The 13,228-nt window shown below is 48.0% G+C and overlaps 1 protein-coding gene across 3 annotated transcripts in view; it reads right to left on the bottom strand.

The window, feature by feature from the left end:
* The window catches only part of NSF (N-ethylmaleimide sensitive factor, vesicle fusing ATPase), a 187,067-nt gene that overhangs the window by 72,256 nt on the left and 101,583 nt on the right, over positions 1–13,228 (bottom strand). For all 3 annotated transcript variants that reach the window (XM_073325854.2, XM_073325855.2, XM_073325853.2), the window contains exons 10-12: positions 8,209–8,374; positions 6,583–6,657; positions 4,060–4,247 (exon numbers count right to left, since the gene is read on the bottom strand). In XM_073325854.2, coding sequence (XP_073181955.1) covers positions 4,060–4,247; positions 6,583–6,657; positions 8,209–8,374 — 429 coding nt within the window. The remainder of the gene's footprint in view (positions 1–4,059; positions 4,248–6,582; positions 6,658–8,208; positions 8,375–13,228) is intronic.

Genomic DNA, 13,228 nt, shown 5'->3' with positions numbered 1-13,228 from the left:
GTTCCTCTTTGCAGTTGGAGGCAAAAAGGCAGGGGTCTGCCACCACGTCTTATTGGCCTCACTAAGGGCAGGTCTTTCACTACCCGCCGATCCGGTGGGTAGTGAACGATCTATCGGGGATCGATTTATCGTGTCTCATCTAGACATGATAAATCGATCCCTGAACATGCTCCCCATTGACTCCGGAATTCCAGCTCACAAGAGGCGAAAGCGGAGTCGACAGGGGAGCAGCAGCAGTCGACTCGCCGCCGTCCTCACGGCCAGGTAAGTCGACCTAAGATACGCCGACTTCAGCTACGCTATTCGCGTAGCTGAAGTTGCATATCTTAGGTTGACCCTTCCCCCTCACACACACAGTGTAGACCAGGGCTAATTGTTTTAATTAGCGGCAGGGCAATGTGGGAGGGGCCCAAGGGAGCAAGGATGTCGACCATGTGGTCAGCATCTTCCACCACCTCCTCTGCCTGGATCCCCAGGTTCTGTGCCACCCTCATAAGCAGCTGCTGCAGCATCTTGCTTTCCTCCAGGGCCGGGGCCACTGACGTGTCCACCACAACCTCATCACGTGAGAACGAAGCCCCGGCTGGCAATGGGCACTGTTCCCTGCCCTCAGCACTGAGGTGGGTCTCTTGACCCCCAGTGCCCCAGCACAGTCACCGACATTAGGACTGGCACGGTCACTACCAGTGGTGCCGCGGTCATCGACGCTGTGGCAGCTGTGTAGCTACTGCCGTTGCCCCCAGTGCCGACAGTGTCAGATCCAAGGCTGGCGCGATTGGCTTCGGAGTGGCGGAGGCACAAAAAACATCGAGATCATTGACGCGGACCTTGAGTGCGACCTTTGGCTCTGGTGGAACCCCCAGGGCATCCAGAATGGCTACTGACCTGGCCACAGTGCCAGGTAGGGCTGTCTGTCGTGCCGGGACTCAGACCTTCTGCCCCTGCTGGAGTGGTATGACTCCACCTCTGACTCCAAGGACTCCAAATAGGAAGACCACGGAAGAGCGGTGCCAGCAACCTGCAACAGGGGCTGGGGGACCGGTGTGGCTCCCCCGCATGGGTGGAAGGTGCCGGAGCGCGATGCCTGGGCGATGGTGAACACCGCCCCATCATCGCCAGCTTGCTCCTAGAAGACACCAAGGGTCATACTGGGGCTGAAGGCCCTGGTGATCTGTCCCACCTTGGAGGGGAGGATGGCACCATGAGCTCCATCAAGTTCCTGGCCGCCTCAAACGCCTCCATCATGGATGGAAGCTGCAACTCACAGCTCCAATGGACCAGGGAGCCCTGAGGGTCCGGAATTAACTGGTCCTGCGGGGGCAGGAGTCAATACGATCCTAGTTGGTGGCAGGGCTGAGCTGGCATGGCCCAACGCGGGTCTCATGGATGCCGGCTCCTTCGGTTTTGCTGGAGGAGAACGGCCCCTCTCCAGCCTCCTCTTCTTTTGGGGCACCGGTGATTGAGAACGGTGCTGCCCCATGGCCTGCGCCAAGGCCTGATGGGTGGAGCCATGACGGTACTGACAGCCTCTGGCTGAGTCCTTCCTTGGCGCTGGCTTGTGTGCCACCGGTGCACTCTGCACCGATGACTAAGTGCTCAGGGTCAACTCTGCCGACCCAGGGTCCGAGTGCGGATGGAGCGCAGCCTCCATCAAGAGGACCTTAAGACGCTGGTCTCGGTCCTTGAGAGTCCCGGGATGAAACCCTCTGCAAATTCTGCAGCACTCCTTTTGGTGTCTCTCTCCCAAACACTTCAGACAAGAAGTGTGTGGGTCACTCCTGGGCATCAACTTGCCACAGTCCTCCCAGGATTTAAAACCCGGGAACCAAGGCATGGCCGGGTGCCGGAAAGAGCGTTTGGGGGTTGGGGGAACTTGTAGAAATTAAACTTACAGGAAAAAACCTATCTAAACTACTACTACTACTAAACTATAATAATAAACTATATACAAAGTACGAAAGCCACTGCTAGAGTGGAGATGCTTCTGAAGCAAGTGATACAGATGTTCTGGCTAACCGTCACCGGTGGTAAGAAGGAACTGAGGGAGTGGCAGGTCGGCAGGGCCCTATATTGAGCACCATGCACGCACGACCCCAGGGGACGTCCAGGCCAACCTGACGGATACTGCTAGGGGAAAAATCTTCTGGTTGCCATACACATGGTGCACACACACCTAATTGCAATCAACACAAGCAATCACTTGAAGAACAACAAAAGTTCTGACACTTGGTGTGTCCTTGGCTGCAAACAGATTGATCATGGGAACCGCCCAATAGTAACATACTGGTTCTATGAGGGACCTCCACAGTGACTGCTCAGGACTGGCCACGGATTATCTGCTCAGAAAGTCTGCCACGTTCTTGTTGACTCCTGGGAGGTGAAGAGCTATTGGGGTTATCCTGTTAGAGTAGCACGAAATCCGGAGTTTGATGGCTTCCAGACAGAGGGGCTTCTGAGCAACTGCTTCCTTGTTTGCTTGTGCAGTGCACCACAGAAGCATTATGAGTCAGGATCTGCACTGCTAAATTTTAGAGGACAAGCAGGAACACCATAGAGGCCAGACTGGTGACCCAGTTTCAGGATATTTATGTGCAATCTCAAGTCTTCTGGGGATCCTGTGCATTTGCTGCTGCTTCAGTGCACAGGATATCTCTGGTTCTTCCGCTGGGGTGTAACTCAGACCCTTGAAGGGCGTGGCCACCGGTACCACTGCTGTAGTCAGTACCGAATCACTAACCTGCCTTCTTTCCTGCACACCAGACAGCAAATAAGCTTCTCTCTTCAGACATGGGGTCTTCAGAGAATTTGGAGGCTTTGCCTCAGCAGAGTGATGTTTAGAGTCCTCCTTTGGGGGCAGGGGGGTGTCCTATGTGGTGCTTGGAGCTGTGCTGAGGTAGCCAGTGCTGAAGTAGTCTGTGTCAAAGACATCAGCATATTCTTCAACACTGCATTCCCTCAAGATCCCGGAGCATTGTGTCTGGTTGAGGAAGCACTGACTCATTATTTCTTAGGCTCTGGTCTGCACATTTGTGTTTATTCTGGGTCAGAAGTGATCTGCATGGACTGCTCCAGCAGATGTAGCTTACAGCCCTGGACTTGAAAGTCCTAATAAAGAGAGACCAGCATGCACGGCCCTGGCAAGCAGAGCACATATACAGGATATGGCTCTATCCCAAGTAGAACAGACATCAAAACGACGTCTGTCTGGGAGGGGGATCAGGCAGTCACAGGGGTCAAGGTTTGATCCCTGATGGCTTCAAGTCTGCCCTAAGGTGTGGGATTTGGAAAATAGCACCTCACCATGCTGTGCACTGGTGTTGGGATGAGAGGGAGGCTGCCAAGAAATGTTTGTGGGGGGTGGATGGGTGTGTTTTAACATCCAATATAAAGCAGTGGAGAAGATGAAGTTTTTCACCAAAATTGTGAAACACACATTTTTTAAAGGTCTGAAGAAAGTAACAGGTCAGGTACTCACTAGGTTCACCTTGTTCCTTGGGGCGGTAAGACAGAACCAACAGGGGGTCACAACCCCGCCGCCCCTTATTGCCCTCACATGGGGAACAAGAAGATACTGGGCATGTGCGTGACTGTGAAGAACACTGCTATTCAAAAGACTGATCTCATGCCCATGAGGCACACAGGCATCTCCTAAGGGATCCACCCTGATACACACTGGAAGAATTTCCATTAGTCCCAAGGATTACTCAAACACACACAACACCCTGCCTCCAGACCATTGTAATTAGTTAACCGCTTTCCTTTCAACCTTTTTATGAATCTGTTGATGCACCTGATTCATCACTACGCCAGTTCTCTTGCATGTTCATTCAGGGCCACATGATAGGCATTTAGGGGACACGTGCTGGAGATGGAGAAATAGACATATTTTGTCCATATGAAAAACAATGACGTTCATAGCTTGGAATCCATGTGAGATCCCCAACTCCTGAGGTATGTAGAGGCTCCATTATATACCGGAACAAAAAAAATCATACAAGTGTAACAATTTCACAGCCATTCCTTTTGTCTATTTTCTGGGTGGGGGAATTTATGACTGACCTTTATGTGTCTGTTCATAGCAGTAGACTGTGCCGCTCGCACCAGACCCTCTAATTCAGCACCACTGAAGTTTTTGGTCTCCACAGACAGTTCTTTAATATCCACATCTTCAGACAGCAGCTGGTGTTCCCGCATCCTTGCTGTGTGGATATGAAGAATCTGAAGTCGGCCCTTCTCATCTGGTAAACCTGAGAATTGTAAACAGAAAGTGTCAGTCCTTGTCCTCTGCTGTCTCAATGCAGCAACTTCAGGACAACAGTGTTACTGGCAGCCTCTCCTTACAGCTACAGCATGCAGGTGATTGCTTATCTCCATGAGCAGCCTCCATTCATGTATGAAGTAGGATACTTTGAGGTTCTCTGATAAAAGTCACTGTAAAAAACATTAATGACACCTCAGCCCCCCTGTGACTAGGGCTTGTGGACATGACCACTGAGTTCGCAGCAAGCGAGGGTGTGAATGTACCCACATTAGATGCCCATGTGCACCTGCGGCTGTGCACTAAGAGCTCCCTAGTGCACTTGAATTTACTGCCATTTCAAAGCGTGGTAGATCAAATCGCATTACAGAATTCTTCTTGTGCAGCAGCAAGGTCCACACAGACACTTAGTGTGTGGCAAGCTAGTGCAGGGTAGATTCACATCCCAGCTTGCTGCAAACTAAGTCTAACAAGCCTTTAGTCAGAATTATCCCCCATTTACAGATGGAGAAAATGATACACAAGGTTTAAGTGATTTGATCATGCAGCAAGTCACTGGCAGAGAAGGAACTCCTGTATTCAATTCCTGAATCCCAGTTGCCGCGTGTCACACATGCAGGCAGGCTGGCCTCATGCATTCAGCGGGGCTATGGGCAAGCCGGGGAGTTTGGGCTATAATTAAGGCTGCATGTCTGTCTTTTGCAGAGGCCGGTGCAGCTGGCTCAGGGGCTGCCCAAACACTCGGACAGCCCCAAGGACAGCATCAGCAGTTTGGGTGCGGGAGGGGGCTCAGGCTGTATCAGGGGGTTGGGGTGTGGGGCGGCGCTTACCTTGCGGGGAGGGCTCCCCAGAAGCAGCCAGCACGTCCCTGAAGCTCCTAGGTGGAGAGGCCAGGGGACTCTGTGTGCTGCCCCTGTTCGCAGGCCCCGGCCCCGCAGCTCCCATTGGCTGCACTTCCCAGCCAACAGAAGCTGCAGAGCCTGAGCTCGTGGCAGGGGCAGCATGTGGAGCCCTCCTGGTCTTCCCTCCCCCTAGGAGCTGCAGGGACATGCCAGCCACTTCCAGGGAGCTCATGGAGCCGGGTAGGGAGCCTGCCAGCCCCTCTAACCAACCCCCCCTCAAACCCAGTAGGGGTCCCAGGCTGCGCACTGCCACCCAGCACCAGCGGGGGTTCCATGCAGCATCCCCTCTAATTTTTTTTACCCATGTGCAGAATGAATTTTGTTAAATGCACCAACATAGAGGTGACGTGCGACACATCACCTTCCCATTGGTGCACATAACAAAACTCATATGGTGGGGTGGGGCCAAGGCGTTTGGAGTGTAGGATGGGGCTCACGGCTGGGGCAGAGGGTTGGGGTGCAGGCTCTGGGGTAGGGCCAGAGATGAGGGACTATGGGTTGGGGTGCAGGGAGGTGTGGGCTCCAGCTTGGAGTGCGGGCTTTGGGGTGGGGCCGCGGATGACAGGCTTGGGGTGCAGGCTGCCCTGGGGCTACGGCGGGAAGAGAGGACTCCCTCCCAGCTCTCTCTCCCCACAGCAGCACCTGGGCTAGGGGGTGAGAGGCTCCTCTCCCTGCCACAGCAGCTCCGGACCAGGGCTCAGCTGAGGCGCCTCTCCCCCAGCCACGGCAGGTCCAGGCAAGGCTGAGTTGGGGCTGGGGAAGGGGCGCCTCTCCCCTGCCTGCAGCAGGTCTGGGCCACATGAGAAGCATCGCTCCCCGCTGCAGCCTTGAGCGCCTGCACGGCGCTTAATAGGCTGCTGTGAAGCCGCACAGCTTAGAGGGAACTTAGGTCCCAGGCTGTGTGCCACCACCGCCCGCCCCAGCACCTGTGGACCAAGTTTTAGTCGGGGTATATAGTACAAGTCATGCACAGGTCACAGGCCGTGAATTTTTGTTTACTGCCCGTGATCTGTCCATGACTTTTTCTAAAAATACCCATGACTAAAACAAAGCCTTAGCTACAATTCATCCTGGCTGCCACAAGGGGCTACAGTCGTACCTGCTAAACAGGAAGACAGGTGGCCTCTCCACCTCCTCTCTGGCTGTTCTCTGCCATTTGTTAGGATTCCTTTTGTTCTGAGAGCTCTAAGGAATAAGGTCCTGCCTACCTATACCTGCTCCCAAGGGAATCTGTTGTCAATCCAATGCCTTTCACTGGCACTAAAACTATATTTTTGAAAAGCAATATTTATGATTGTATGTAAATATACAAGCTAATTACATCATTTACATAAAATGTCACACATGGAGCTGCACAAAACTTGGCACTTACGCACTGTAGCGATAGACTATTGCCTACTGAGCACCAACTGGCCCGCTTACCAATCTCCATTTTCACCTCCAATCTCCCAGGTCGCAACAGGGCCTCATCAATCAGGTCTGGTCTGTTGGTCATTCCTAATTACAAAGGTGAAGTCAAAAGAAGCATTAGCTGAGACTAAGTTTCTAACTATCATCTGAATGTTAAATACAGCCTTGTAAAGTCAAGGAGAAGATTTTGAGAGAGAAAATAAGAGGACTATTAAAAAAATCACAGCACTTTTGGAGGTCTGTGGGTTGTCAGCAGCCAGGATTGAACCTAGCATCTCTGGATCTAAACACAAGAGTTCCAATTCCTGAATTACAAGACCCAGCTCAGTTAGCCAAGGCTGTAGCAGACTCACCAATCTCTGTCTGCCAGGTACCACTGGAGGGGGACAGAGCACCGCACTGACTGGGTTACCCATGCTCCCCCACAAGACTGAACACGGGAACCCACAAGGCTCTCTGGTGTCTTGGATTAGCCCAAATGGAGGCCTTTAAGAGCAAGGAAAACTAAAGCAAGCTGACATAACTAAAGAATTAGTAGAGAACCGATTAGAGGGACATTCAAAAGTAACACAATACTAGTGCTCACGGTGTAGTTGGCAGACGCGCTATGGTATGAACAGGCACTACAGGAGGGGTAGGCAACCTATGGGACGTGTGCCAAAGGTGGCACGCGAGCGGATTTTCAGTGGCACTCACATTGCCTGGGTCCTGGCCACCGGTCCCGGGGGCTCTGCATTTTAATTTAATTTTAAATGAAGCTTCTTAAACATTTTTAAAACCTTATTTACTTTACATACAACAATAGTTCAGTTATATATTAAAGACTTATAGAAAGAGAACTTCTAAAAACATTAAATGTATGACTGGCACGCGAAACCTTAAATTAGAGGGAATAAATGAAGACTCGGCACACCCCTTCTGAAAGGCTGCCGACCCCTGCACTACAGACTTAATGCTCCTCTCATTCTTGGTCTCTCCAAGCTTATGAGGGTTGAGGCACACTGGTGGACAAAGGCAGGGAAGCTCCCAGTGCCCCCGTCTGGCCTGTACCTGCCCTGAGGACGGAGAGCTTTGTCAGGACTAAATTCACACATAAGACCGCCGCTGAAATCCTCCAATTTCAAATGTTGAAGCCAAATATTTCGTTCCCATTCTGCCAAGACAGCCCCACCTCAATTGTTTATCATTTTATGGTGTCTGAATCACTAAGTCTCTCCTTTTAAGCACTGGGTTCTTAAGCCAATCTTTATTTCATTGCTCTTTACTTTGACATTCTTGTCAATATAAGTTCTTTCTTCTTGTGCATTTTATCTTAAAATAGAGAAACAAAATTTCTTCCCCTTTGTTACTAAGACCAGCAATTGGAGTCTCTTACATTACACTACAGTTTTCCTTGGACAAAAAGCCGCAATTCTGGGCATAGCTCATTTGAATAAGTCCAGTTTTTGTTTCCAGAATGCCTTGCATCAGCCCAACTGTAGTTATTTGTCATCACATTCTTAGTGCGATGGGATTTTGCAGCTTCTATTAGAGCTAGCACAGTGGGAGGGGAGGTGGATAACACACATTTCCAAACCAAGGTATCCTGCCTGACCTGCATTTTTAGAAACCGCGGCATCACACTTGAAGTTTTCATACCAATGACCAGGATGTTATTTAGCTGCTCCACCCCATCGATTTTAGACAGCAGCTGGTTAACGACAGTATCATGGACCCCAGTGCTGCCCGCCATGCTCCCTCTCTGCTTGCAGATGGCATCAATTTCATCAAAGATTATGATGTGGAGACCACTGTTTGCCCCAAGCTATTGGAAAGAAATAATATAAGAATACTCCAAGTTATCAATGAAATTGACCAGACAAAATGGCTAATATTCTACCCTTTCTTGGCTCCTGCTGGTGAGAGAACACTGAGACATTGGCATGTTTTTATCAGTGATCCTACAAAATGCTGTGTGGCAGACACCCTGTAGGTCAAGTCCTTAACTTTCCATTGCCTGGTCTACACTAGGATTTAAAGGAGTGAGAACATGTGTTAGTTAACATGTGCTACCTCATTTTAGGTCTATATGAGGTCATGCGTTAAACTGGCTGAGTTAAATTTAAGGCTCCCCCTTGGCTTTAACTTGACCACTTTACCACTTGTTAAATGCAGCATGTGCATTGTCTACACGAGAATTTTAAAATCTGTTAGCACATGTTAACATAACTCCTTTAAGTAGTAGTTTGAACAAGGCCCTGGATACCAGAAGGCCTTTAAGAGGAGTAAACATTTTTGTCATTTAGGGATTTTTTCTTATTTTCCTCCATATTTGAAATTCTCTAAAAAAGGCACAGGCTGCCATCCTAGTCTGATCACATTACAAAAGCATAAAGCATTTACACTCCTATGATTTCAGGTGCTTTGCAGACATATCAGCTCCCCTTGTGTGTGCAAACAATGGGGTCATGGCACTCCTTGGGCTTCCCTATGTGCAAATGCCTCAACACAGTCTGGAGCAGGAAAATAGTCAAAGCAGACACTACCTTGGTGGCTTATGGGGAGTAGGTGTGTCTATATATTTCACCCAAACAAGAACAAACAGGTACATGTCAGTTCTGCTCTCCTGGACCATGAGCTAGATAATTAAGAAAAAGTGTTTACTTACGTAACACCATCACTTTGAGATCCTGCGCACATTACAGCTTGAATCATAAAGCAAAAACTACATCCAAAAGTTGTAGTCTAGTAATAGCTTAAGGAAACAAGACTAAAACAGTCCAATATAGTGTAGTTGAGGCCCTATACTCAACTCAACACCATCCCTCTGTCTCATGTGATAACTACGGAAAACCGCATTCCATGAATTCCAAAATTTCAGGGAAAATTCTCGACATCAATAGACACAACCCCAGTGGATTCTGCTGCAAATAGGAACACTGGAAAAGCCCAATTCAGAAGAAAATCTGATACTGCAGGCAGAAGAATCTGTTGCTCCCTGTCCAGAAGCAGCACCTTAACTTGCTGCTTGGGGAGCTTGTCAGCAGCCTGAGCTCTAACAGAAATAAGAAAGCCTTGCAAGGTTGGCTTACAAGGGAGGAAGCAGCAGGGACTCAGAAAGGACTTGGGAGCGAGTGCTGATGGTGAAGTGAAGAAGCAAAGACCAGGAGGGTCAAAACAGGGACCCCAAGAGCAGTGGGGCTGTTAGATTTTAAGGCCAGAAAGGAAGGTTACATCTTATAGTAATACCCTCCACCTTACAGTAAGTGGAGTTGCAGATGTGTGCTCCCAATCTGTATTCCATTATGGGTGCGTATGCGCTCTGCACATCTAAGACCAGAAGATTCTTGCTAGAAGATGCGCCTGCTAGCAAGAATCTTCCAGTCTCAGTCACATAAAGTGAGTGCATGAGCACCAACGCTGGAATACACACAGGGACCATCAAAGAAGAAGGGACCACTGTAATCATGAAGAATAACCTCTTGATTTAAAAATGGCCAGCGATGAAGAAACCACTATGACCATTGGTAAGTTGTCCAAATAGTTAATTACCTGCACTGATAAAAATCGATACCTTACTTCTAGTCTGAATTCATCTCATTTCAACTACCATTGTCTGGTCTCTAAGGTGACTTGATTACCGTGTATAAGTACCTTCACAGGGAGAGTATACCACGTATAAAAGGACAAGTGTAGAAGAAAAATTTCTGTTCCTCAGGTAGATATTTATAGACTGTGATCATGTCATTGCTTAACCTTCTCTCTGTTAAGCTAAATAGATAAAGCTCCTTAAGACTAACATTATAAGGCAGGTTTCAGAGTGGTAGCCGTGTTAGTCTGTATCAGCAAAAAGAACGAGGAGTACTTGTGGCACCTTAGAGACTAACAAATTTATTTGAGCATAAGCTTTCATGGGCTATAACCCACTTCATCAGATGTATGCAGTGGAAAATACAGTAGGAAGATATATATAGAGAGAGAGATAGAGAGATAGATATACACACACACACAAACACAATATGAAAAATTCAGGGTTGCCATACCAACTCTAACTAGACTAATCGATTAAGGTGGGCTATTATCAGCAGGAGAAAAAAAAACTTTTGTAGTGATAATCTTTTGTAACTTTTGTAGGATGGCCATTTCAAACAGTTGACAAGAAGGTGTGAGTAACAATAGGGGGAAATTAGCATGGGGAAATAGTTTTTACTTTGTGTAATGGCTCATCAACTCCCAGTCTTTATTCAAGCCTAATTTAATGGTGTCCAGTTTGTAAATAAATTCCAGTTCTGCAGTTTCTCGTTGGAGTCTGTTTTTGAAGGTTTTTTTGTTGAATAATTGTGACTTTTCGGTCTGTAATTGAGGGACCAAAGAGACTGAAGTGTTCTCCAACTGGCTTTTGAATGTTATAATTCTTGACATCTGATTTGTGTCCATTTATTCTTTTGCGTAGAGACTGTCCGGTTTGGCCAATGTACATGGCAGAGTGGCATTGCTGGCACATGATGGCATATATCACATTGGTAGACATGCAGGTGAACGAGCCCCTGATAGCGTGGCTGATGTGATTAGGTCCTGTGATGGTGTCCCTTGAATAGATATGTGGACAGAGTTGGCAACGGGCTTTGTTGCAAGGATATAGATATATATACACCTCTTCCTACTGTATTTTCCACTGCATACATCTGATGAAGTGGGTTTTAGCCCATGAAAGCTTATGCTCAAATCAATTTGTTAGTCTCTAAGGTGCCACAAGTAAGCCTTGTTCTTTTTATTATAAGGCAGGTTTTCCAATCCTTTCATCATTTTCGTGGTTCTGCTCTGAACCCTCTCCAATTTATCAATATCCTTCTTGAACTGTGGACACCAGAACTGGACACACAATTCCAGCGGCGAACACAAGTGCCAAATACAGAGGAAATAGCACCTCCCTATTCATACTCAATATTCCCATTTATGCATCCCAGGATCGCATTCACCTTTTGGGACACAGCGTCACACTGGAAGCTCATGTTCAGCTGGTTATTTGGGGAAGTTCAATGGCCTGTGCTATCCAGGAGGCCAGTCTAGATAATCACAATGGTCCCTTCTGGCCGTGGAATCTATGCGTTATCCACCAGGACCCTGCAAGACTTTTTCAGAATCACCGATTCCCAGGACAGTTGCTCCCATTCTGTAAGTAGGGTCTGTATTCTGAGTTCCTAGATGTATTTGACTTTTACATTTGGGGAGTAGTGATAAGAGAGAGTAATGTGGGGTGGGGAGGGGGAGAATGGGAGGAGGCCCATGTATGCGGCAGAGGGGGAAATGTGGGACACACACAGCCTTGTGGGGGGCGGGAATTGGGAACACAGAGCCACAGTGTGGGGTTGGGTGGAGTTAGAGAGGGTGGCACACAGGGAACTCATGGGGCAACAGAAGGATGAAAGGAACCCCTGGAGCGTGCAATGCGCTCGGCCTACAGAAGCTAGGATGGGTGCAACACCCTACGGTCGATGAGGCCTATAAACTGATTGTTTAACATAACACTGCACCCAATTACCTCTTCCTAAGCCCATTTTTAAAGGAGAATATTAATTCAAACCAACTTGGCCAAACTCTAAATACACAATAAATACCTCAATCTAAGCCTCAATCACTCATTTCTAGCCATTCAAATGTCCACCAGATGCCACTGGGAGAGAGAATAAGGCAGGGTCTTTTTTCTGCCCATATTTACACTGTCAAGCCATTTTCTCCCCTCCAAAATCCTGCTTTAAAAAACAATCTTTTGTGGCTAGCAAGGAGCTGGAGACAATGTGAACAGTATGCGAGAATATGCTGTCGCGCTGGCAATCTGCCACCGGCACAAGTCATTACAATTGTGACCTTTCCGAGACTTTCCTAATCTCCTAACTTGTCATCAGGACCACTCCCTCCAGCCAGCATAAGGTCTATTTTAACAGGTGTGTACCTCAAAAGAGAAAGAGCTCACAGATACAGTTTTATAGCAATAAACTGGAGAGGAAGGGACTTGCAGGGGCTCAAATTAACACTCTCCTGATAGCCCTACAGCTGTAACTGATCAGTACATTTTTAGAGGAAAGAACAAATCCTTATAAACTTCAAATTCTGCCTCTCCTTCAGCAAAGGATCTTGTCAAAAGCACAGAGATGACACTTTTCCTGTAGCAGGCACAAACTACCAAGGGTCGCCTCTAACAGTCTATTTCTGCTCCACTGCACATAAACAGTATTTAGACTTTTAAGCTATGGCTATTAAAATCTGCCTTTAGCGCTGACTGTACAGAAAACTTAAAAGAGGTACAGAAAAGTTAACTCATCCCCTTGTCCCCTGTATCCACGCCCCATCCTAATGGGGCAATTCAATTTACCAAAAGTAGTTTTGCATTATTGTCCTGCTTGCTAGCCAGGTTTTTTGGTGGGGAAAAATTAGTGACAGAAGAAGGTATCATACAATCTTGGAAAAAGGATAGGAGAGCCCAAACTTGGATGGTGCAGCATACTGAAGGAAAATGTGAATTTGAGGCATTTATGCTTACTGAGTGTTTATGTCTTTATCCTGTGACTGCTGAAGTCAGTGGCAAAGCTCCCACCAACTTCAAAGGGTCTGAGAGCAAAATTTGGGACCCATTTCCATGCTCTTGATGCTGTGTGAAGCAGATACCAGACTGCATGAT

The sequence above is a fragment of the Lepidochelys kempii genome, chromosome 27 (assembly GCF_965140285.1).
Source record: "Lepidochelys kempii isolate rLepKem1 chromosome 27, rLepKem1.hap1, whole genome shotgun sequence".
In the NCBI taxonomy this organism is placed as follows: domain Eukaryota; kingdom Metazoa; phylum Chordata; order Testudines; family Cheloniidae; genus Lepidochelys; species Lepidochelys kempii.
The sequence above is the reverse complement of the archived record's forward strand: the minus strand, read 5'-3'. Positions and strand labels throughout refer to the sequence as shown.